The 25942-nt window shown below is 35.4% G+C and overlaps 1 protein-coding gene across 2 annotated transcripts; it reads right to left on the bottom strand.

Moving 5' to 3' along the window:
* Positions 1-571: 571 nt before the first annotated feature.
* On the bottom strand, positions 572-25942 carry LOC129000969 (uncharacterized). Of its 2 annotated transcripts, XM_054428077.1 has the most exons (6): positions 25855-25942; positions 25507-25561; positions 21788-22230; positions 20623-20733; positions 12233-12273; positions 572-889 (listed from the first exon to the last, which is right to left on the bottom strand). In XM_054428077.1, exons 1-6 carry the CDS (start codon positions 25885-25887, stop codon positions 853-855), a joined length of 720 nt encoding a protein of 239 aa, XP_054284052.1. In that variant the 5' UTR covers positions 25888-25942; the 3' UTR covers positions 572-852. The 2 variants fall into 2 exon arrangements, with proteins under 2 accessions (XP_054284052.1, XP_054284053.1); XM_054428078.1 differs by lacking the exon at positions 12233-12273.

Genomic DNA, 25942 nt, shown 5'->3' with positions numbered 1-25942 from the left:
GTTTTTGTACAGTTATTGGTTACAGAGAAAATTCAAAAATTGTTAATTTAAAATTCCCATGTTATATGGAGAATATTGTAAAATGTTGTAGTTGGCTTGTTTATGGATATACTTTGATCAAAATTGGCAGATTTATTTATTTTATACTAAGCTATTAATATTGTAATAAAAAAATACATTTTATTAGTTTCCCTGTAGCAGCAAACTTAGGTACTCGTTAAACATAAATGTTAATTTAATAAATTAGTTGAAAATCAATCCAGGCAAATGGGAATTTGCTTAGTCGGCAGGTTTGCTGCAGCGGGGGGTATTTTTGTTTAGTCTAAATTTGTATTTGTTATTGTTTGTGTTTAGCAGCTTGCTTGTGATAGAGCAAGAAGGATGTAATTTATTTAATAAATCATCTTTATACACTCAGTAAAGTAGTGTCTACTGCTTTAATCTACGATGTAGATGTAACTACTGACTGCAATGGTTAGATCACTGCGATAAGAGCTTCAGTGAGTCATTAAATGCCTAAAAGGTATGACAATAGGGTTGAAATATTTACTTTGTAATCAAACAATAAAAGTCTGAAATTACAAAAAAATTTATTAAATTTCCAATGCATGATAACACGTCTTTCTATGCTAATATGTTATACTGTAATCCCTTCTTAATCATATTTTCACATGTTTTACTACACAAATGTATTCTTCCTAAATGAATGTCAAAATAATAGGTTAACATTTCTGATACTTTTAGTTTTATTAATTTTAATATTTACACCCAGCAGCTAAAATAATTAACTAAATTTTACGTTCATGGACATTCCTACTTTGACTTCCAACGAGTTTCTCATTTTGGTATGCATCAGCAGCCGCAGCAATCATTCACAGTTTGCCGACACCTAGAGAAAAAAAAATGCTGTGAGAAATAAGAAACTGAAAATAAGCTTAAATTGATCATCGTTGTATTTATTCTTACCTTCAATTCTATTTTTGTCCTTTTAGGCCATCGTCATATTATTAAAAAATCAGTTTCACAGTATTTGTACATTTTATTTTCATCTGTTATCTTTTATCATATTGATATCATCAATATTAGAAATCAATCTTTATTATTTAGGTAACCATAGACCAAACATTTGATTTATTCAATTAATTAATCTATATTTATTTAATTCCGTAAGCGAATTCACCATCTAGAAAGCTAAAAGACTCGACCCATTTAACATTTTAAATGATCTGCTTCTTTTCAGTCATCCTACTCCTACTAATATTATAAATGAAAATGTTTGGATGTATGAATGTATATGTATGTTTGTGACAAGTAAACACGAAAAATACTGGTCGGATCGGGCTGAAATTTGGTGTGATGATAGCTCACATTCCCGATTAACATATAGATGCATTCTTATCTCAAAAGTCCTTTCAGACTCCGCCCCAGTGGCTCTGGAGTTTCCCATGTTAACTTTATAAGTACCGGTAATCATATTTAAAAGGAATAAAAGAATTTAGTCAGCTGTTTCAACTACACAAGTTGGTTCTATGATAATACATAGCGTTAAAAAGTTATAAGGTTTACCAACAGGGTGCAGCACTATTAAACTTTTTTGAACTTGAACCAACTAGTAACAAAAATCTGTGATAAGTTATACAATGAGAACTTTACTTTATCTATTGTTTAGTTGCAGTGGTAGAACATTATGGCTATAAGATGTGCTATGCTATACTATAGCATACCGTAGATTAAAAGAACCAAATTCTCTTAAACCATGTCCAATCCCATTGCAAATGCAAAGCCAAGTATAACTGCAATAAGCATTTCATACTTATACACCAACACCGTACGAAGAACGGGTACTCTGCTATAGTTCGGCCGCTTAGAAAGCGACCTCCTCCAGCATTGGTTTAGCATTAGCGCGCAGGTCGTTTTCTAAGCGGCCGAACTATAGTTGTTTTTGTTTATATTTGATACATATATTGACAAGCTACAAATCAAAGAAGTAGCCCATGGTGGATGGAAAATACATAGGTGTACTATTCCCATCATATGCTGACGTCACCCAGATTGCAAACACCCTTTTCACCATCTATCTATACTTATTTAATACGCAAGCAGGTTTTTTGTGACAATTACTCCTCCGAAACTACTGAACCGATTGACATGTTTTTGATGTCATTGGAAAGAGTGTAACTTGAAGTTGTGCAGGAAACTTTCTTTTTAGGGAAATAATAAGAGAGTGAGGCCCTGGGGCCCTTTAAAGTTTCGTATTTCTCCATAAGATTAACATGGGAAACAAAAATTGTTATAAAACTCCAGCTGTTGTCAGAAATTAAAAGTGAGAAGAAGAACATATGTTAATTGGAAACATTCAATAAGTTTGCTAATTTAACAGTTGGCTATAAACATTTACTGACTTGGTTGAAATGAAATATTTACTATTTGAATTCGGGTTGGCGTAAATATTACAATGGAAAAAAGCGAGAGAGCCTGGATAATTTGATATAATCTGTTATGTACATCTTGAGTATTTCTATAATCTTTGAGTCGAATCTTTTAAAGTCATGAGAAATTATGACTGTTATTCGTTTTAAAATAACGCCTGTAATACTTAGGAATTGCTCGAATTCGAGCAACAGGGACACTAGTACTTATTTAATACGCAAGCAGGTTTTTTGTGACAATTACTCCTCCGAAACTACTGAACCGATTGACATGTTTTTGGTGTCATTGGAAAGAGCGTAACGTGAAGTTGTGCAGGAAACCTTCTTTTTAAGGAAACAATTAGAGAGTGAGGCCCTGGGGCCCTTTATAGTTCCGTATTACTCCATAAGGATAACAAGGGAGATAATTTTTATTTACAGAAACATATGTTTGTTACTTGAAAATAATCAAAGTCTACTACATAATAATTGCTGTGTATTATATTACAATTGTATATAAATGTGTATACTACATTTCCATCAAGGATTGTGTGCCTTCTTAAACTTTACTCATATTGAATCTCGCTACTTTATTTTCATGCTGGGAATAGTAAAATTTAGTTGAAAATAAGTTACCATATTTAGAAAACTTTACTATAATAATATTGACTAGTGTACATGTTGCTCGAAATCGAGCAATATCAAAGAAGTAAAGTACCGGTAGTTATTTAAAAACAAATAACTTATTTAAAAACTAATAAAAGTCATAATTTCCGATGAGTTAAAAAACTCAACTCATAGATTCCGTACCTAACAGTTCCATATAATCAACATTTATTGTAAATATTTTATCATTTTTCAAAGGCTGATCTGGTTTTCAGTGTATTCTACAAATGTTTCCCACTTATAGCCGCATTAGGTTGTCTATGTTGATCTTCGTCAATGATAATGTAGTCTGCATGGTAGGCCTACTACCCATTGTCGCCAGAACGTTTAGAAATTTCAATCATTTTTTTTTATAGCGATAACATTTTGTTTACATTACTTAAGAACTGCATGATTTTCTGCAAAACCTCTCTATCACAATTGTATTTGCTTCAATTGGCATCAATTTGGCTAGCTACTGTTATAACGTAAGTTATATTTACATGAAAAAAATGCAGAATTGAAAGGCCTAATGTTGTTCAGATGGTTTGTTGTTTCCCTTAAATGTGAATAATGCAAATCCTTCAATGAAAGTTTAATTAAGGTTTCTTGGATGTAGTCATATTATTTTAAAATCACTTGACTTTTATGAAAACATTATATAATGTCCTTGCTGTACCAGTTTAATTCAGCCTTATAGTGTTTTCCTTTGCCAATCATCATAAAGTTAAGTCCGTATTTCCTACAAAATATTAACACTTTGGCTAACATACTTGTTCATTGTTTGTGGGAATCTTCATATTGTAGGTGTTCTTCATAATATAGGAGGCAAAATATATCAAATTGCCCAGGCTTTCTCAATTTTTTACATTGTAAATTAAAGTAGTAAATATTTAATTTAAACAAAGTCAGTAAATGTACTCAATGCGTTTAGTTGAATTCAAAAATAAATAACAGCAATTAAATAATTATACAGCTGATCAAAATGTAAACAATTATGTCCTTCATAAGGATAACATGGGAACTTTCAAAGCCACTGGGGCAGAGCCCAAGGGACATTAAAAAAAATGTAAGGCCAGTTTGCAAATCTACGCGACACGCTCTTTCCAATGAGACGTCAATGGATAAAATCGGTTAAGAAATGACGGAGGAGTTCAACCGACAAAGTTTCATGTAGCGTATTAATTATATAGATGTATTTAAAATCCCAAATCTTTGACATTATTAATTCATTAGAAACGAAACAGCTGATCGAGAAATCAAACAAATCATCTACTTCATGTGAATAATGGGTACTTTCCTGTTAAAGGGAACATTCATTATTATCGATGATTTATTTTCGATATATCGATATTTTTGTTTTACTTCACGATTGGTACTTCTGTTTTAATATCTTCAAACGCATTTTGGCATTTAAATTACAAATTAAGAACCAACCTTGTTTTAGGCAAAAATAATAGCCTATATATTGGATTAGGACATGAAACTATTCCAAACTAACCTAACATAACTAACCAAACTTGCTGTATAGGCTAAGTTACCGTTTCAAAATTCCACGTGATAACAGAAAAGGCATAATATGCCTTTATGGGGAATAGATAGCCTATAAACGGAATTTTGAAATGTTACAGCAAGTTTGGTTGGTTAGGTTAGTTTAGAACAGTTTCATTTCAATATAATATTTTTTTTAAATTGTTTGTTGATACTGAACAATATTTATTTACTGTATTACTTGTCAGCTGTTATGTTTCAATTTGTTACTATCAATATATCGGATGGAAAACAAAACTATCGATATATCGAAAATAAATCATCGATAATAATGAATGTTCCCTTTAACAGGAAAGTACCGAATAATGTTTTTACACAAACATAGTTTTTTTTAACCAATAACTTGATTCTTTTTTACCTGTGGGTGATGTATTTTGAGTTTGCAGTTACGAAAGCACCAAGCCAAGTAACTTTTATCTAATTTTCTTTACAAACTAACAGTATTAATGAATTACTACATGAACTTGACAAGTTAGGTAATTAATTGTCAGTATGCCAAGGGGAAGAAGAGTGGGTCCTAGAAAACAGACAAAGGCGGAGACACCCATCTAGAAAATCCAACTGAGTTTTTAAATATAGAGGTCAGTGGATTGCCAAGACACAGATTATACTAATAAAAGGGGGCAGTGGTTTTATTGATATTAATACATCAAAAAGGGCCTCATTAATGGCACAAGGCTTCATGTGATCAGAACGGTTAACAACAATGTAAAGTAGAATGTAAAGTCCTAACTGGAACAAGTGAGTGGGGACATATTTTGATTTCGAGGATAAAAATTTGCACGTCTGAAACAAACTTACCTTTTAAAATGGAAAGAATGCTAATTTCTGTTTTTTTTTCATTTGCAGCACAAGCACTTTAATTAAAGAGCAGCACTGTTCTTAGCCAGACCAATTTCAGTCATGAGCAAATATATATATATATATATATATATATATATACAGAGTGAGTTTTAAATGAGTCCCCCCCCTACTTTTTTCTACATTTCTTAAGATATCAACTCCGGACCACATCAGATCGTTGTAGAGTAGCAAGTACTTCATTTTGACTGGGTATACATTTTCGGCCGCCATCTTGGATCCACCATATTGGATACAATTTGATACAAAGTATTTTTTTCAAATGTAAAGGTAGGGTTGTGACCCATTATTTAAAATTAGAATTTTACACTGATTACAATGCCACAATTAGTTTTTAAAAATCTTGATCCGTTTTAAAATTATGAGGACTTTTTATAACTTTATTTTTTTTAGGCCATTTTAACATTGTGCATTTACAAACTAGACCATAATCTCAAAATAGTGGTAGATAAAGATAAGTATACACCTAGTACATTCAATGTCGACCTATTTTCACTTGGTTATGACGGAAGTAATTTTTTCGGCCGCCATCTTGGATCCGCCATTTTGAAATGTGATCAATTAATTTAAATATGAAGGTGGTGTTGTGACCCATCATTTTGAACTACTTTTTTATACTAAACTCAATGCCGCAATCCGTTTTTGGTTATCAAGCTTTCTTGATGAAATATTAAAATTCTCTTATTTAAAATTTCAATATTATAAAAACCAAAGATGCAAATGAAAAACGGATTGCGGCATTGAGTTCAGCATAAAAAAGTAGCTCAAAATGATGGGTCACAACACCACCTTCATATTTAAATTAATTTGTCACATTTCAAAATGGCGGTTCCAAGATGGCGGCCGAAAAAATTACATCCATCATAACCAAGTGAAAATAGGTCGACAATGAATGGTGGTGTATGCCTATCTTTATCTAATACTATTTTGAGATAATGGCCTTAGTTTGTAAATGCACAATGTTAAAATCGGCTAAAAATAAAGGTATAAAGAGTCCTCATAACTTTAGAACGGATCAAGATTTTTAAAAAATAATTATGGCATTGTAATCAGCGTAAAATTCTAATTTGAAATAATGGGTCACAACCCTACCTTTACATTTGAAAAAAAAACTTTGTATCCAATATGGCAGATCCAAGATTGCGGCCAAAAATGTATACCCAGTCAAAATAAAGTACTTGTTAATTATTCTACAATGATCTGACGTGGTCCAGATATGATATCTTAAGAAATGTAGAAAAAAGTAGGGGGGGAACTCATTTAAAACTCACCCTGTATATATTTGTTGTTTTAAGTAAGGCTACACCTTTTAATAGGATACGCATATTTATTACAGAAAATTCTGACCAGGGTAATTTTTTTTTTTTTTTAACAGGTACGACCGGAAAAAGCCGTGTCCCGTCAGAAATTGGGTGAGGTAGAAGTCCACCTCTCCGTACCGCCGATCAACCCAAGGTTGGACATGCTGTATCAGTCGCCTGGTCCAGAGTCCCCGGGTCTCCTGTTCCCAGCCCTCCTGCCACAGCTGGTAGGTGCGGGTGCGTTCCTCTGTTCGTGCCTCGTCCTCCCCACGGCGCCGGTAAATTGCCTTTCTCTCCGCCGCCAAAAGTTTGACGGGGATGACTCCAGCAATCACCAGGACGGCGGGCTCGGACACTGTTCGGTAGGCAGATGCTACCCTCAGTGCTGCCTGACGCTGCACTCGGGCGAGCCGCATCCTGTATGCCTCCTTATTTAGTGCGTCTGCCCACACCTCCGCACCGTACAAGAGTACGGACTGGACCGAAGACATTAACAGCCTTCTACGACTGGACCGAGGCCCTCCGACATTGGCCATCAACCGGCTAAGAGAAGAAACCACCCTAGCGGCCTTGTCCGCTGTACGGAAGATCTGATCCCGCCAGCTAAGCTTGCTGTCTACCATGACCCCAAGATACTTGGCAGAACGAACAGTTTGAACCTCGACGGCTCCCACCCTCAACGGCACGATGGTGTCAATCCGTTTTTTTGTCAAAATCACGATCTCGGTTTTGCTCAGAGCAAGCGAGAGACCGTGGTCTGCCATCCATGCGTTTATGGTACGCATAACTCGGTTTAGCTCGGTTACGCAGAGGTCTGGGCCGAGTATGGAACCTTGGGCAGCACCAGAAGTGACACTCATCGTCCGCGGGCCCTCCGCAGTGTCATTTGTTAGGAGGCGAAACCGGAGATAATCCTCTATGATGCGCATGAGGTATGCCGGCACGTGGAAGGTGTTCTCCAGAACATCCAGCATATCGCACCACCTCGCCGAATTAAATGCATTTCGCACATCGAGCGTTACGAGCAGCACAACCCTGCGAGAGTAGTGGGTAAAATCCTCAGCTCTCATCAAGGCTTGCTTCACCTCCTCAATCGCATCAATCGTTGATCGCCCCATCCTGAATCCATACTGACGAGGGGAGAGGTCCCCCGCAGCGACAACGGCTGAATTTAGCCGGGAACGGATCAATTTCTCGAGGACTTTGCCAGCCGTATCCAACATACACAGAGGTCTGTAAGAGGATGGCAGATCTGGGTCTCCCTTGCCCTTCCCAACAAGCACAAGCCTAGCTGTCTTCCAGCACAAGGGGAAAACCCCTTCAACCAGGCAGGCGTTATACATGCTCAAAAGGATCAAGGGGTTGGTAGTCAAAACCTTCTTGAGGACTTCACCGGGCACCCCATTGGGACCAGGAGCCTTGTTGTTCTTCAGGGATATGACGGCCGCCACCAGCTCTTCAGGGCTGAAAAGTGGGACGTCGTCCACCCTTCCATAATCCCGCAGTGGGCGCAACGCGTGAGCCGGGAAAAGGGACTCGACTATCCTCTCCATAGTGACCCTGTCCATGACGGAAGGTGGAGAGCGGGTTCCAAGTTTCTTGGTTACAAGTTTGTAACCCAGGCCCCACGGGTTGGAATCAACATCGTCCCTTAATTTATCCCAGCAACTGCGTTTACTCCGATTGATGGCTCGACGAAGATACCTCCTAGCCACCCTATAAGCATCCGACTTACGCCGTCTGTCTAGGGGTTCTCTAGCCCTGGTAGCAAGTCTTCTGGCCCTCAATGCCGCTCGACGCAATTCCGCAATCTCGGCAGTCCACCAGTACACAGGACGCTTATTGCACCGGTATCTCCTGCGAGGCATAGACTCATCGCAGGCCGAGACAATCAGTTTCATCGTGGATGCAACTAACGCCTCTGCATGAGGCACGCCAGTTGCAGGATGAACCACCGGCGTTCTTCGTAGGATGGCTTCATTGAATTTTGCCACGTCCAGTTTTTTAATGTTCCATCGAACGGGCACTTGACAAAACGCTGCCACTTGTCTCTGATGACCATCCAGGACGTCAAAAATTATGTACTGGTGGTCACTGGCCGTGTAATCCTCCAGGACTCTCCAGGCTCTGATCCTTGGCAAAAGAGACTCAGATGCAAGGGTAATGTCTGGGATCGTTCCCCGCATCCCAGGGCGCCGGAAAGTTGGCGTGTTGCCCTCGTTGACGACAACGAGTCCGGCTCTGGCAGCAAAGTCCAGAATGTACTTGCCCCGGGAATTTGTGAGGGTCATTCCCCACTCGACAGCCCTAGCATTAAAATCCCCACCCACGACGACGTGTCCTGTGATATTGCGCACGCTCTCTTTCAGGCGGTCTATCTTCTCACGAAAGTCACGGATGGCCTCATTGGGAGTGAGGTAGACACTAAAGTAAGTGACATCCCGGCACCGAACCCAAACGAAACCTCGGCCCTTCGCGTGACCCCGTACTTGTACTGTAGCTGCATTACGCGCCCAGATTGCAGCAGTACCAAGACTATCAGGGAACCAAAAAGCTGGGGGTAATATTCCTGAAGGTAACTTTAAGACTAAAGTCATAGTATTCATGGAAGTGCTTTTGTGATAAAAATATTTTTTTTTAGTGATTATTTTTAAAAGTGTTTTCTTCAAGCAGCATTTTATGACCCTCATATGCTGCATAGGCCAATTGGTTTGATATGATAAAATATTTTGTTAAATTTGTTTTTAAAAATCTAAAAAAAATAGCTACACTATAACATACTTAACCTTGAACACTTATTAATTTAATCTATCTATCTATCTATAGGCCTATATTAATAGGCAAGCATGTTTCTTTAAAACCTTTTTTCTCAGCTCGTGTGCATCGCAGGGAAAATCTACGCATACTGTTAGAAAGATATTTTCCTGTAGATGTGCAGAATGCCTTTAAAAATTAAAATAGGCTAACAAATAAGCACAAAAAATGAATTTGAAAACTTCAAAAAATTAACATGGACCATATGAGTTGCCATGATGGTGACGAAATAACAACAAAATGTAAACAGAAAATCAAAACAAAGGCAAGAAATTCCAATCACATGTTTTATTTACAGTGTGGGGAGAAAATAGAGAAGTCTGTACATTAATTATTTTTGGTCGAGTTTCGACCACAGGACGACCACTAGTCTATATATTAATAGGCAAGCATGTTGCTTTAAAACCTTTTTTCTCAGCTCGTGTGCATCGCAGGAGAAATCTACGCATACTGCTAGAAAGATATTTGCCTGTAGATGTGCAGAATCCCTTTATAAATTAAAATAGGCTAAAAAATAAGCACAAAAAACGAATTTGAAAACTTCAAAAAATTAACATGGACCAACTGGGTTGCCATGATGGTGACGAAATAACAACAAAATATAAACAGAAAATCAAAACAAATGGAAGAAATCCCAATCACATGTTTTATTTACAGTGTGGGGAGAAAATAGAGAAGTCTGTACATTAATTATTTTTGGTCGAGTTTCGACCACAGGACGACCACTAGTAAATATATAATACGCATACAGCTAGAAAATGGCTGGACTGCTTCCCTTCTAAGGCTTTATTATTACTGAATTTAATTTTCGACGTCGAGTCAATATATACCACGATGAATTCGTTTTCTAAATTAATATGTTTTTTGCGGGGCATTGAGCCGCACAGGTTCACTAGCTTAGAAAAAATTATGTAAACAATAACAATCAAATCAAAACAAACATAAACTTATATGGCAATACAATCAGGTGATTTTTTGTTTGCAATCTTTGGCACATACATCACTTCAAAAACCACTTTTTGGGTTCAGAGTGACTCAAAATAGATATTTCCACCTAAAACTCAAACTCGAAAAGTTTGATGAAAACAATACTTTCTCCATAATGTACAGGGGGGAGTAAAAATTTAAAGTTCGTGGTGTGTGTGATCATGGTATGTATTGCTTCTGGAAAATTGAATTTTTTTTTAGCGAGTTTCTCATATAGGGAATAAGCTATTACTGTAGGTCTCATGCTAAGACCTGGACCCGGGACCGATTTATTTGTTCGTTTTGAGGTCCCCAGAGGCCAAAAACTCCATCCGTTCATATTCATATATATATACTGTATGTCCGTTAGCACGATAACTCGAATTAAAATGATCTGATTTTGATGAAATTCGGTACAAACATGTAAACCTACATTTATTCGAACTACCTTGCGAACCAGCATGATCAGACTATTGGAATGGGGGTTTATGGGTTTTCTATTTTTGACCATAAAAACAACAAATTTTGCAATTTCTTTCTAAGCCATTTTGTACCAGTACAGCTTAAGAAAGAAATAATTTAGTACAATGAAGCACTATTGTATGCCTAACGGTTACGGAGAAAAAAAGTGTAATTAAAAATTCCCATGCTATTCTTATGGAGAAAATGAAAACTGTTGTAGTTTACTTGTTTATGGATATATGTTGATAAAATTAAGCAAATTTATTTATTTCATCTTATACTATTGACGTACGGTAAAAAAAACTTGTTTCCTTACCCGTAGCAGCAAACCTAAGCACTCGTTAAATCTAGTGTTATTTAAATTGGAAAAAAATGTCTTATTTATGGAAATACTAGCAGAGTACCCAAACTTCGTACGGGGTCGGCATATAAGTATAAAACGCTTATTGCAGTTATACTCGAGCTTTGCATTTGCATTTTCAATGGGGGAGGACACCGTTTGATAAAATTTGCTTATTTAAATTTACGTTATACCATAGTATTACATATCTACCATAGTCATAATGTTCTACCACTTCAACCTAAACAATAGAGAAGAATAAATTATTAAAAGTTTGCAAAATATCACAAATTATTCATGAAATTAAAAACATAAACATAACTGTAAACAATCCTACTTTGACAGTTCTCATTGCATATCACAGTTTTTGTTGCTGCTTGCTGTAGTTATGGTAAATGCAAAACAAATAATAGTGCTGCACCCTGTTGGTAAATCTTATAACTTTTTAATGCTTTTCATATCATAGAACCAACTTTTTTAGTTGAAACAGCTGACAAAATTCTTTAATTCCCTTTAAATATGAATACTCATAAGGTTAACCTGGGAAACTGCAGAGCCACTGGGGCGGAGCCCGAAAGGATTTTTCAGAGAAAAATATGCCTATATGTTAATTGGGCATGTGAGCTATCATCATGCAAAATTTCAGCCCAATCCGTCCAGTCGTTAATGCGTGATTGAACTTCAAACAAACAAACACACAAACTTTCACATTTATAATATTAGTAAGATTTTAGTAGGGGTAATCAGACAAGTTAAAATTAGCTTAGTCTGCAGGTTTGCTGCGGGGGGTATTTATTATCTCAATAGGATAATTTACTTATGTGTATATTTTTAAAACTTAGTACTTAGTAAATAGTCTGTAAAATTGTTTAAAATGTACTCACGGAGCGCAGCAATAGCAACAAGTAAGCGGACCCAATATACACTGAAAAATAATTCCACTTGTTAGTTCAGGATCCACAAATTTGGTTACGGTAATGATTAGCCAATATGGTTATGTTTCTTACAGTCAAATAACATAAAAGCAAGTTAAGATTTTTGCACAAATAATAGAACAGAAATTTATTTTATAAATATGAAACATTTGTCCTAATTTGTAGTTTTTTCCTTTTAGCGAATTTCCCAAATAGGGAATTAGCTATTACCGTAGGTCTCATGGTAAGACCTAGACCCAGGACCGATTTACTTTTAGCGAATTACCTATATAGGGAATAAGCTATTACCGTAGTACTCATGGTAAGACCTGGACCTGGGACGGATTTACTTTTTTCGTTTTCAGGTCCTTAGAGGCCAAAAACACCATCCGTTCAAATTCTTATACAGTATACCTATATATAATTCTAGGTGAAACCCGTCAAAATCGACGGTTGCTTTAAAGGCTTACGCTAATTCATCTAACTGCGTTAATGGAGTGAAATTATAAAAAAAATTGAGCATTTAACATTGTTTAATGAGTAATAAATCAGTGTAAAAACAATAATGTCTATTGGGTTAGTTTAGAAAATATGGTTGATCATTCAATGAATAACATATTTCTTATACAGTACATCATAGGAGTTATTGTTACTATGTTAACTGGTTTCTCTTCTTTTGGTGGAATATATGAAGGATGCTTTTGGAGGAACCTTTAAATAGTATTAAAATTGTATTGGTGGATCTTTTGTGGTAAACACTTACACGATTTCATCAGTGTTATACAGATTAAATCTATGCTTTTTTAGAAAAAATATCTGTTAATTGAGAAGGCACCGACCGTTCTTAAACCAAACGGAGGCCCACCCTAAAGCTGTGTAAGTTTTATTTTTTCCTTCGTCATGACGGTCATCATACCGTACTTCTGTGCAAATGAATAACCCTCTAGTATAGTTTTGATAAATTGGTCACTGGGTTACTGTTACATCTGTAATTGCATGACATGCGGATGTCAGTTGTCTCAACCTTATCAATTCCATAAATTTTTCAATATAATCTCTCTTCGGATTGTTAGGTGTAGTGGAATATACTTGTAGTCAAGCTGGCTTTTATTCTTGAACTGCTAGGGGCCTAGTTCATATGTTCGTGCGGCTTCATTGGCAACAAATAATGCAAATGACAAATCAATGCTGCATTTCCAAAAAGCAAATACTGTCTGTTATGTGAATAGCAACGTTAACATGAATTGTTGTTAATCAACGAATCTTATAAAGGATTATTAAAAATATATGATGTTTACAATCTATTTCAAACACAAGGTAAAATAAAAATAAATATATAGATAATTAAATAAATCTCAAAAAGCCAATTTACACAAATGAAATTTCATATACCTAATATTAATTGACCTGAGTGATTAAAAGTGAATAGACCTGACTGTAGAACACATGTTATCATAGCAACTGGACTTTCTCCTTCTTCTGCCATGAAATAGGTGATGGGTTAGAAAAAATGTGTGTGGTCTTAATAATTTCAAAGTAAAAAGTGAAAATTAGACAAAATATTCTAATTGTTTCAAATAGGAAGAAGATCTGGAACAATTGAGAGTAACCCATTTTATTATACAGGCAAGAAGAAATGGTTTTCAGAGAAGAAAATTGAATTTGGTAATCTCCATCTGATTTGTTATAGACTATAGCCTATTTAGGTGTTGGACAATTAGTGAACATTACTTCTGAGGTGGATCGAGCAACCTCATAACTGATAAAATCTATATAAAACCTTTTAGCGAATTTCCCTATAGGGAAGTAGCTATTACCGTAGGTGGCACGGTAAGACCTAGACCTAGACGTACTACACTTGGCGGAAATGACATCGCTTTAACCAGAAAATTTTTATTAGCACATTGGTTTAACCGGACTAGATCGGCAGTAAGTGGGCAGTACTGAAATGACTGTTCTCGTGGGAAAGATTTGAGACCATTGATCAGGTGTCTAAATCCAACAGAAAAGAAACATAAACAAAATTAGATCTCAGAAGACCTGAAAAATGAAAAAAAAGAACTACTACAATTGGCCTTAAAACTTCGTGGAAACAAAAATCCTGCCTTGAAATGCGAGTTGAAACAAAACAAACTGAAATATAGGGCAAAATTAGTCAGAGCTAAAACAAATTATTTTGAAAATAAAATACAAAAATCAGCCAATATACAAAAAACAGTATGGCAGATTATATATTCTGAAGTTGGAAAAGGAAAGGGAACAAGAAATAAAAATATTACTTCGAAAGAGGGAAATTGTAGCTTAAGTGATCCCAGAACTATTGCTAACATGTTCAACAAATATTTTACTAATGTTGATCAGGATGTCAGAGGCAACCAATGTGAGAGCAAGATTGAAAATCAAAGTCTTATTGAAAATGAGCAATGTATTAAAAGAGGTTTTGATTTTAAATTTATTATATATTTAATTATATATATTAAATTTCTACACTTGTTTTTTGCTAGAATAATTGTGTCGTAAATAAATTGGCCATATACCGTTAAAATTTTCAGTTCTTTGAATTTATTTTTGGTTGTTTCGTTGTGTTCTAATTTCAAAATTATTCTTATTGCTATTTTTTGAAGTTTAAGTATCCTATCCAAATTTGCTATTGTAGTTGAACCATAAAGGCACAAACCATAGGATAAATGTGAATGGACATTAGCATAATATATGTTTTTTAATGTTTTATGGTTACAAAAATAAGACATTCTAGAGAGTGAATATAGTCCTGAACATAATTTTGAAAGGAGTTTATCAACATGTTCATCCCAGTTTAAATTTTGGTCCACAATTAGACCTAGAAACTGTGTACTGTGTTTATGTTCAATTTCTTCTGCATTATACATGATATTTGGTTGAATTAACTTTTTGTTTTGATTTGTTTTAAAAGTTAAAAAAATAGTTTTTTTGAGATTAAGCTTCAATTTATTTTGCTCTAGAAAGTTTCCAATGTTTGCCAATTCAACAAAACTTAAAATTTAAACTTGTTGCACTGACTCAGCCGATACTTTGGGATTTGTATCATCTGCATAAAACAAAGATTGTTCTGAGGCAAACATGAGAGTGCACCACCAGCATCATTTATATAACATAAAAACAACAGGGGGGCAAGGATTGACCCCTGGGGTACCCCACATTTAACCCTTTCAGTTTCAGAAGAAAATGTTGTAATTCTGTTATCATGATTATGTGTGATTTCTACAAACTGACAACGATTATTTAGGTATGACTGAAACCATTTTATTGATTTTTTTGTAACCCCTAAAATGAGTAATTTATCTATCAGTTGGGTGTGGTTGACACTATCAAATGCCTTAGTTAGGTCCATGAAAATTCCTAACTAAGATGAAAATGAAAATGAAAAATTGTGAACTCCCCTTTATCAACCGATTCAATTATAGATTCTATGAATGACACTGCTGCTGTGATTACAGATTTTCCAGGCCTAAATCCATGCTGAGTACCTATTGTTTAATAGTTTAAATTATTCTAAATAATTTAATAACTTACTGTTGACAATTTTTTCATAAATTTTTGATATTACTGGTAGGAGAGAAATAGGACGGTAATTTGACACAGTTTCTAGGTCGTCTTTCTTATAAATTGGTATTATTTTAGATTTTTTTAAATTGATTTGGAAAAATTCCTGATACAAAAGATGAATATTAAATGACTTAAAATATGGCTCAGACATTTTTTGGCATGCTTTATAACTTTAATAGGGACATCATCGTGTCCAACAGAATTTTTGCTTTTTAAAGAGTTAATTACTTTTTCCACCTCCCCCGCATCAATAAATTTGAAATCAAAACCTCTTTTAATACATTGCTCATTTTCAATAAGACTTTGATTTTCAATCTTGCTCTCACATTGGTTGCCTCTGACATCCTGATCAACATTAGTAAAATATTTGTTGAACATGTTAGCACGATGAACATGTTCTAGGATTACTTAAGCTACAATTTCCCTCTTTCAAAGTAATATTTTTATTTCTTGTTCCCTTTCCTTTCCCAACTTCATAATTTATAATCTGCCATACTGTTTTTTGTATATTGGCTGATTTTTGTATTTTATTTTCAAAATATTTTGTTTTAGCTCTGACTAATTTTGCCCTATATTTCAGTTTGTTTTGTTTCAACTCGCATTTCAAGGCAGGATTTTTGTTTCCACGAAGTTTTAAGGCCAATTGTAGTAGTTCTTTTTTTTCATTTTTCAGGTCTTCTGAGATCTAATTTTGTTTATGTTTCTTTTCTGTTGGATTTAGACACCTGATCAATGGTCTCAAATCTTTCCCACGAGAACAGTCATTTCAGTACTGCCCACTTACTGCCGATCTAGTCCGGTTAAACCAATGTGCTAATAAAAATTTTCTGGTTAAAGAGATGTCATTTCCGCCAAGTGTAGTCCGGTTAAACCAATGTCCGGTTAAAAGGTGTCCGGATAAGAGGAAGTCTACTGAAGTTTCAATCACCGACGTTTGACTGTTTCCAGTTATTCCAACTATTGACGGTTGACTGGTTCCAGTTGCCGTAGGACCGGGAGTATGAAGTGACTACTATAGTTTCAATCATATCCGATTGAATCGGTTGTTTTCAATCAATTGTTCCCATCACTACTTAAGGGTAGACCATATTTTGTAACTGTGCAATAGACAACAAAACTGTGCAATAGTCCGGCCCTGGTGGCAATGTCCAGGATGTATTTCTCCCGGGAGTTTGTAGATGGCATTCCCCATTTAACAGCACTGGCATTAAAATCCCCAGCAATGACGACATGCCCAGCAGTGACACGCACAATTTCCTCTAGGCGCTCAACCTTCAGAAGGAATTACTCTGTGGGCTCATTAGGGGAAAGGTAGACACTGAAAAACGTGACGTCCCTGAGTGAAAATTTAAAAACGTAAGTTTTCATGTCCCTGGCCTTTTACTTCGTAGATACTGGATTTGTAGTTTATTATTATGTGTTTTAATATTTTTTGGGACGGGGGCAACATGTTGCACACATTTATTTGGTTTTAGCGAATTTCCCATATAGGGAATAAGCTATTACCGTAGTACTCATGGTAAGACCTGGACCCGGGACCGATTTTTTTTTCGTTTTGAGGTCCCTAGAGGCCAAAAGTACCATCCGTTCAAATTCATATATATATATATATATTTATATATATATTTATATATATATATATATATGTGTCCGTTAGCGCGATAACTCGAGCAAAAATGATCCGATTTTAATGAAATTTGGTACAAACCTGTAAACCTACGTTTATTCAAACGAGTTCGCAAACCAGCATGATTGGACCATGGGAACGGGGGTTTATGGGGGCTTTTATGGGGTAAAAATGGGTTTTTCCCATTTTTGACCCAAAAAACATAAAATTTTGCAATTTCTTTCCAAACAATTTAGTAGAGCTTAAAAAAACAAATAATTTAGTATATTGAAGCGTTATAATGCGCCTAATGGTTACGGAGAAAATTCCAAAAAATTGTAAATTTAAAATTCTCATGTTATTCTTATGGAGAATAAGTAAACTGTTGTAGTTTGCTTGTTTATTAACATGTTCTGCCCAAATTTGGAAAATATTTTTATTTCTTACTAACTATTAACATTTTACATAAAAAAAACACTTTCACCCTCCCTGTTGCAGCAAACCTAACTATGTGTTAAACTGATTCTATTTAAATAGGGAATAAATGTGATATTTTAAGGAGATATTTTAGTGTAAATCCAATCAGGCAAATGGAAATTCGCTTAGTCTGCAGGTTTGCTGCGGCGGGGGTATTTTATTTTGGTTATTGCACAGTTCTAGGTATTTTTTTCGTATTTTTAAAGTCTCGAAATTCACGACCATGACGTGTCACTAGGGTACATTTTCCAACTTTCACGCTGTTTTTAGACTAATTATTCATGCCGAAATATATAAAGCCATATTTTTATGTCATCAATGGTTACTAAACTTACAAAAAAGGAGCATATTATAATTTTATTGTCATTGCAAACTGACTACCATGACAAAATAAGTCTGTCCCTCGATTTGGCGTCACGACCATTTGGGAAAAATTTTCAACTTTGGAGCACGACAGTGGCAAGCCTGGCGTCGATGGAGTCAGTTGGTTTTAGAGACTAGTTCGGGGTGTACGTCAGGATTGTAGTGCCGGTCGTTTCGAGTTGAAAGGGGGAATTACAAGATTAATAAAGGAAAGATTGTGTTTTTTGTAATTTTGGTGTGTCCATGACCGTACGTAGTCATTCGATGAGGTAGACATGGTGTTAATTTTTGTTTATAAGATATTTCAATTGCTAGATTAACCTAGAAGTTCACTTTGTATCCTCGAACATGGGGTGCAGGGCTACCGCCAGAACAGAGCCAAATAACACGTAATTTCACGACCAAAGTTTCACAACCATGGTGGGTTTTTTTCACGACCAATCCAGCCTTATGGATTATAGTGTGTTTGGTCGTGACAATAACTTTAATATAATTGTAATTTGAACAGTTTAGTTCAATTGAAACACTTATTTTTATTATAACTAACAGTATAATTGAAGGATTGTTTAGAAAGATTTAGATTATTACAGAAAATTCACGACCGTAGCGCTTGTCCCTGACCATCACGTTGATGATTTCTATCATAAAAATTTCAAAAATTAAAATATCGTCATATTTCAATGTTTTATACACAAAAGAAGCACACCTCTATACAAACATAACGATTTTTCTGGTCTCAGGTAAGTTTTTTCGAAGTTATACAAACTTAAAAAGATTTTATTGGCTTTTTTTCAATTTTTTGAGTTTTTTCATTTTTTTCTAGAAAGACCAAATATACCAAAAGCTCAGTGACCATTTTATTGTATAATGGTCATAAAAGTAAATTAGTTTATAGCAAAACATAGTCATAAAAATAATATTAACTATTTTTAATATTCATTTAAACGTCTGTTATGGTCGTGACAGGATTTTGTGTTTTTCCACTAAAGATGCTCTTTTTTTTAAAAAAATACCAAAGATATTGCGTTACCATGGACATTTTATTAAACTTCAAATGTTAATGAAATAAAAATAATAATAAAAGTTTTGAAAAAAGGGGAAACAAATCTGCAAAGTGCTTTTCCTGAAAACGTACGTTTTTAAATTTTCACTCCCCTACATCCATACGAACCTACACCCGCGTCCGTGATCCCTCACTGGTGCCTCCAAGTTGTTTTGTACCCAACAAGCGGCAGTAGCGAGAGAGTCTGGGAACATAAAAAGTGGGTTTCTGTCACGGTACTGCTCGCTGATTTGAAGGATATCTGCGCCAAATTCCTGGACCAGCTGGTCCAACAGAGAGTCAGCCGTCTTGGAACTCTTAAAATCACCCTGGAGAATCCTCACTTTTGAGACTTGGCCTGTTTAATTGTGAGTGCAGCCTTAAAAACACTGCATCGCCCAGTCCCAGGAATATGACCTAATGAGTCGTCATTTTGGCCTTTTACTGCACAGTCGAAACAGCACTCTAATACTGCACAGTTTTTCCTTTTGTGGCCCAAACCACCACAACGGAAGCAATTCTTCCTTCGATCGGGTCTCTTACAGTTTTGGGAAGAGTGACCAAACCCGAGGCAGCGAAAGCATTGCGGTACGACCACCCTCCGCCTGAACCTGCCATTGACCCATCCGATATCAGGTATGCAAAATTCAGCAGCTTAATGGCATCTTGGTCTCGCATTTTAGCGAACGCCATTCGTTGCACTCTATAGTTTGGTCGTGTGAGCCATACCTTAAAGGAGTCGGTATTCTGGATATCAGGGTTGGCCTTTATGATGGCCTCCCTGACCTCAGCCTCCGTCGAGAGTTTGTCAAGGTCCCGGATCTCCGAAGCCTATACTACCTCTTTGACCTTTGCAGCAAGAGCTGCTCGGTCGTCAGATTTTCCCAGCTCAAGGAGGACTGGGTTCTGGGTACATCTGATGGACTTGACGATGGTTTTTGTCCCCTCTGGCCTGGCCTTAGTCTTAAGCTAACCCAAGACTTCAGTGAAAGATGACCCCCCCCAGGAGTTTAATCAGAATTACCACAGCCCTGGGCTTTCTCGGCCTAGGTTTCTTTGGCACGGAGGAGACCTTCCCACGATCCTCCCTCTGTCTTTTGCAGTCATCAGCCAGAGCACAGTATTTAATAATATTCAAATTCGTTTAGTTAATGATGGTATCTTAAAATTGAAAATTTCAAACATGTTGCTAATTATAAATGTTTAAGACACCTTCTTAAGCATTATTTAGCAAATTCTTACATTAAGAGTGTAAAATTCATAGAAATACCACTGTATAAAGCTTACCAAATTAAGTGTAGGATGATTTTCCTCAAATTTTGTCAAGGCACTTTTGGGGCAATCAAGACAGACTCCCTCGCATTCACGGTGGTACATTAGATGATTGACAAATTTTTCCTATAAGTATATTAAAAATCTATATTAATAGTAGTATATTACAGACTTCGCAAATTTCTAGTCACATGATTGAATCTTGAAACATATTTATAAATGAAAATGTTCAAACAAAAGAATAAGAGGAAAAAAATTAAAAATTAAAATAAAAATAGTGTGCAGGTTTGCTGCATCCCCCCGATGCATATTTATCTTAGTCGTGTGAATCGGGATTGCATTCCAAATAAAAAAAGGTCTACCTATTTTATTATTTGTGTTGACGACCTTCAAATCTTCAAATTAAGAGACAAGACATCCTGTATCAAGCTCAAAGATCACTACTTGGGACTGTCCAAACTAATTGCATAGCAAAATTGTGGATTCAGGTCCGGACTGGGATCATTTGAGGCCCTCAGTAAAGGGGGCCTATACAGAACGATTATTTTTGAAAATTATGTGCTTTGTTTACGCATCCAAATTTTTCAGCATTCAATGTAGATCTAGTTTCTGATAAATAGGACTTTACAAGTCTCATTATTTTCAAGATTATGAAATAAAAATGCTTCAAACTAAATAATTATAATTATTTTACATTATTTAACATGTGGGTCTTGAAAATATGCAGGATGAGGGATTGAGGGTGGGAATCCCCAGACAAAAAAAACATTGAGACCCACTCTACTGGGATTTGACTGAGTGTTTATATTTTCACTAACACTACCAATTCCGAATTTGTTATTTTGTCTTCACTCTGCCTGGCCTCCCAAACTATCTATAACGATAAACAAGCAACATATGGGCAACCTTACCCTTCGGGAAATGCCCCTAGAGAGGATCATTTTAATCCATACCTAAGTACCTCTTGTTATCCTTCTGGATCCGTTATGTTACCAGATGGGGATGGAATAATTTCAAGTCTCTGTTAAAATAAATTATTACTTTTGTTCAGGTTTAAGAAATGGCTGGGGCAAAATCCCTATATGTATCAGTTTCAGTTTTAAACCAAATCACATTACAGTTACCAATTACAGGGTAACCCTTGCATTAAATAATCAGCTATAATGTAATATTGACTTACCTTAACAGAAAACCACTTAAATTTCTGAGCTAAACACTTCTCATCAGTGTCTTCTACGGTTACTTTAATGTTTTGGAAGCCATTTTCCGGTAATTCGAACAGTAAACATTCTTTTTTCTCCTCTTCTTTATATTCTACTTGAATGAGTCTTGTTGATTCTTCCTCTAAAGAGATACATGTAACATATCTTGTTATGTGCCCCTTGCATGAATCCACATCAAACACAGACAAAGGTTTCCATTGAAGTCCGTGTTTAACAAACAATAACAAAATAAATGAACCACTATTAACTTTATCTTGGTTTTTTTTATTTTTTTCAAAACATCTCATGAAAACACGGCCTTTTCCACTTTTCGAATCATTGACCCAAGTGATCTTGGTGTTCCAATCTTCTTGTGCTATTTGTAATAACTTTTCTCCATTGATTTTGGAGTGCTGTATCACTAGAAATAATGGTTTTATATCAATTGATTAAATTTTAATCTGTTGTAACCCATACCCCATACATAAAATTAAATTCAATACCATTCAACATAAATTAATCTTCTACTGTTTTATAGTTCATGCTCAGTCTGTTGCAAACATAACCAAACAAATCAAGTCTATAAGATAAATTTATCATTTGCTAACTATTGTATACTTTTATTTGAAAGTGTTGTGTTCAGGGGCGGCTCCAGGAATAATCTTTTGGGTAGGTCTGACTTTTTCTTTTTAATAGCCTTGAGGTCTGACAAGGGATCATGAAGGAGTTTGATCGGTAGATGAGAGGTTTGAGAGGCTTCCCCGCAAAAGGGGGAGAATAAAAAAAATGTTAATGCAAAATAATGAGTTTTAATGCTTTCCCTTTATTTACATGTCTTTATTTATTTATAATTTTGAAATATCTACCAACATTTTGGTTAGGCCTGGGCCTCCCCCTGGAGCCGCCCCTGGGTGTGATCAGAGCCGGCCAAGCACATGCAAAAGGTGCGACCGCACAGTGCCTCGCACTTGTGGTTGTTTGGTGCAATAACAAAATATTGTAAAAAGTGTGAGAATTTCACCTATATTATGGTAATAATTAATTATAAAAATTATAAGAGTTTAAATACTAATATTATACATTGAAATTTTAGCAAATTTCCCTATAAGGAAGTACATATTAATGTTCTGTATGTGACATGGAACAGTAAGACCTAGGCCCGGGACGGATTTACATTTTCATTTTTATGTCCCCAGAGGCCAAAACCACTATTCGCTCAAATTGTTACAAATGTATATAGGCTTATTTATATTTTAATATACCTATATATGTATATAAATGCGACAACTCGAGTAATTTTGGTCGAATTTGGGTTGAAGGTGTAGGTTGGTATTAACTTGGATGAGTTTGTGAACCAGCATAATCGGACCAAAGGAACAGTGGTTTATGGCTTTTTTTTGTAGGAATAGGGGTTTCCAATTTTTGGACCTCAAAACATAAAAATTTCAAAACTTCTCTCTAAACCATTTTGAAGAGCTTAAAGTAACCAATAAAATAGTATATTGTTTAGTTTTTACACGTTTATTGGTTATGGAAAAAAAAAATTCCGTGTTATTTGTATGAAAATTAAGGAACAGTTCTAGTTTGCTTGTTTATGGATCTGTTGCTAAAAATTGCCAAATTTATTTATTTCACCTTATATTATTAAAATGTTGTAAGAAAAAAACACTTTTTACCTTCACCCTACCAACATACCGAAGTACTCCTGAAATCTAATATAAATGGGAAATAAATATGTCTTGTGTGGAAATATTTTAGTGTGAATCCGATAAGACAAATTTTCTGCAGCTGGGGTATTTAAAAAATTTGTTTCAAGGGGATAGTGTTTAGCTAGAGTTTAGCTACTTGAGAGAATCCAGGGTCTAATAGATACACATTAAAAAGTCACAACTCACAACACATTATTGAGAGTGTCACTTCTCTCTGAAGAAGTCCTATATGATGACAAAATATATCCGTCTTGTGTTTAACTTTCTCGGGTAAGCTAATAGCATGGATAAAAGGAGTATAGACAGGCTGAACCACAGCCACCTCTGATACAAGGCCGTGACGTTCGAACTGGCACTCACATTCCGCCTGGGTCCGGCACTCGTGCTAGGCTATAAACATCAGTGAGAGTATTGCTGCTCTGTATCAATGAATGAAAGTATTTAAATTACATATTTTAGTGGATTTTAGGGTATAGTAAAATAGACAAATTAGAATCTAGGTTGTTTATTTAGTGAAAAATTGCAACCCACCACAATATGTCTAAAACTAAAGATACAAACATAACTTTTTGGTTGCATTTATCATATTGTAAGTACGATGAATGTGGAAATAGATGGACTTTACATATTTACTTTGTTAATTTGATAATCTATACTATTAAATAACAATCTCATGGTGTCTGAATTATATGTCTGTTATTCAACATATTAAAAACTACTAGACAGACAGGGCTTAAATTTTACAAAATATAGCTACGATACCAAGAATGGTAATACAGTAGGAGGACTAACTTATTGCCACTTCAATATATTTGTAGAGACTTTGGGATTTGTAGAGACTAGCATCTAACAATTTGTTCAAATAAAATTAATTTTCAATTTTCAATAGGAATATTGTTTTAGTCTACCTGAGGAAATCATAAGTTAGTGACAACAAAATTTGAAATTTTCATTTTGAAGGCATACTTACTAAATAATTTATTTTCTTCGAATCGTTACTAAGCAAAACGTTTGCCATTTCTTAAACGATTTCAGAATCCAAGCCAATGGCTTGGTAATGGCCAAGGGAATGGCTTTCCACAATATTAATAGAATTTTTTCACATCAACATTCAGACTGGAGTCAGAGACTATGATGCTTTTATTGTTAGACGGTGCAGTAGGCTACATATTTTTTACTAGTATGCCTACTTAACAGAAACACCGGTTTATTTCTTTGAAGTGCTATTTATTTAAGTTATTTTAATCAATTAATTCCGGTATGTATTTTTCGTGATGGCATTATCAATGTTAAGGTTGGTTTGTCGGCTACTCATCACATAAATTATGTATTTATATTTATGTGATGAGTAGCCGACAAACCAACCTTAACATTATTTTAATCACTTAACAGCAGCTTTTATCAATAAGATAGACAAATAAATAAGGAAATAGTACGGCATTCTCACCTAAAAATCACTTCTCACGTCTATATTTACACGAATCAATGTCTTATTCTTACATTTTTTCAAATCTAAGTTCATATTCGTGAAAATGATTCACACAAAAACGAGAATTGTTTTAAGGTGTCTAATTTGACCGAAGAATAGCAGGAAGCCATTGTTGCTGACGCGGTGGATCGCTTAGAATCTTAGAACACTGTATGTATTATTCATTTTTAATTGAGCTTTCGTAATTATTCTTGCATCCAGGCACATCTCATCTATCTGGCATGCTGTAGTAACAAGCTCAATGTCATTACTAATGGTTAGGGTAGTAGAAACACAATTATGTAAGTCGGTACGCGACTCGTCCATTCACTGTAATGGTAAGACGACCGCGCATCAAGACACGGATGTGACGTTGCCACGTTTCGCTCGCCGCCGCCTTGTATTAGAGGTGGCTGTGGCTGAACTCATTCCTCTCTACAAAATATTTGTATCAGCGACTTGCATTTCCTTTTAATTTAAATATAACATTTCCATTAGTGACTGAAGAGCAAATACCTACCTGGAGACTCTCTTGTCCACCACCAGCACAAAGTTTCAGAGATCGAGGCCAAAACCTGCAAAATACACACACTATGATGTTCTCAATTTACTTAAACATTAACGTAGAAGTAGACATTCCATCTGTTATGAACCAGTTGTAGCCAGTTTGTTTGATTAAAAAAACATTTTGATGTTAGAGTGTGCTTCTGTTTTCTCCTTTAGTTTTTTTTACAGATCTGTGTTAGTTTACAATAACTATTCCTATCATTTTCGCTATGTAAATAAGGTTTCTCAACTTTTGCGCCAAGAGTGACAATACGTTGTCTGATTATGTATATTTATTATTAATAGTAACTTTTAAGCTTACCTGTATTACAAAAACCAACCATGCCGCATTCATGTTAAAAATTCCTCATGAAACTGGCAACAGTTGTCTGTCTTCCACCACCTGTCAA

Source organism: Macrosteles quadrilineatus, unplaced genomic scaffold (genome assembly GCF_028750875.1).
Source record: "Macrosteles quadrilineatus isolate MER2022 unplaced genomic scaffold, UCM_ALF_1.0 Scaffold_8__2_contigs__length_117827958, whole genome shotgun sequence".
NCBI classification, from domain to species: Eukaryota; Metazoa; Arthropoda; class Insecta; order Hemiptera; family Cicadellidae; genus Macrosteles; species Macrosteles quadrilineatus.
Note: the sequence above shows the minus strand (reverse complement) of the source record. Positions and strands in the feature narration are given on the sequence as shown.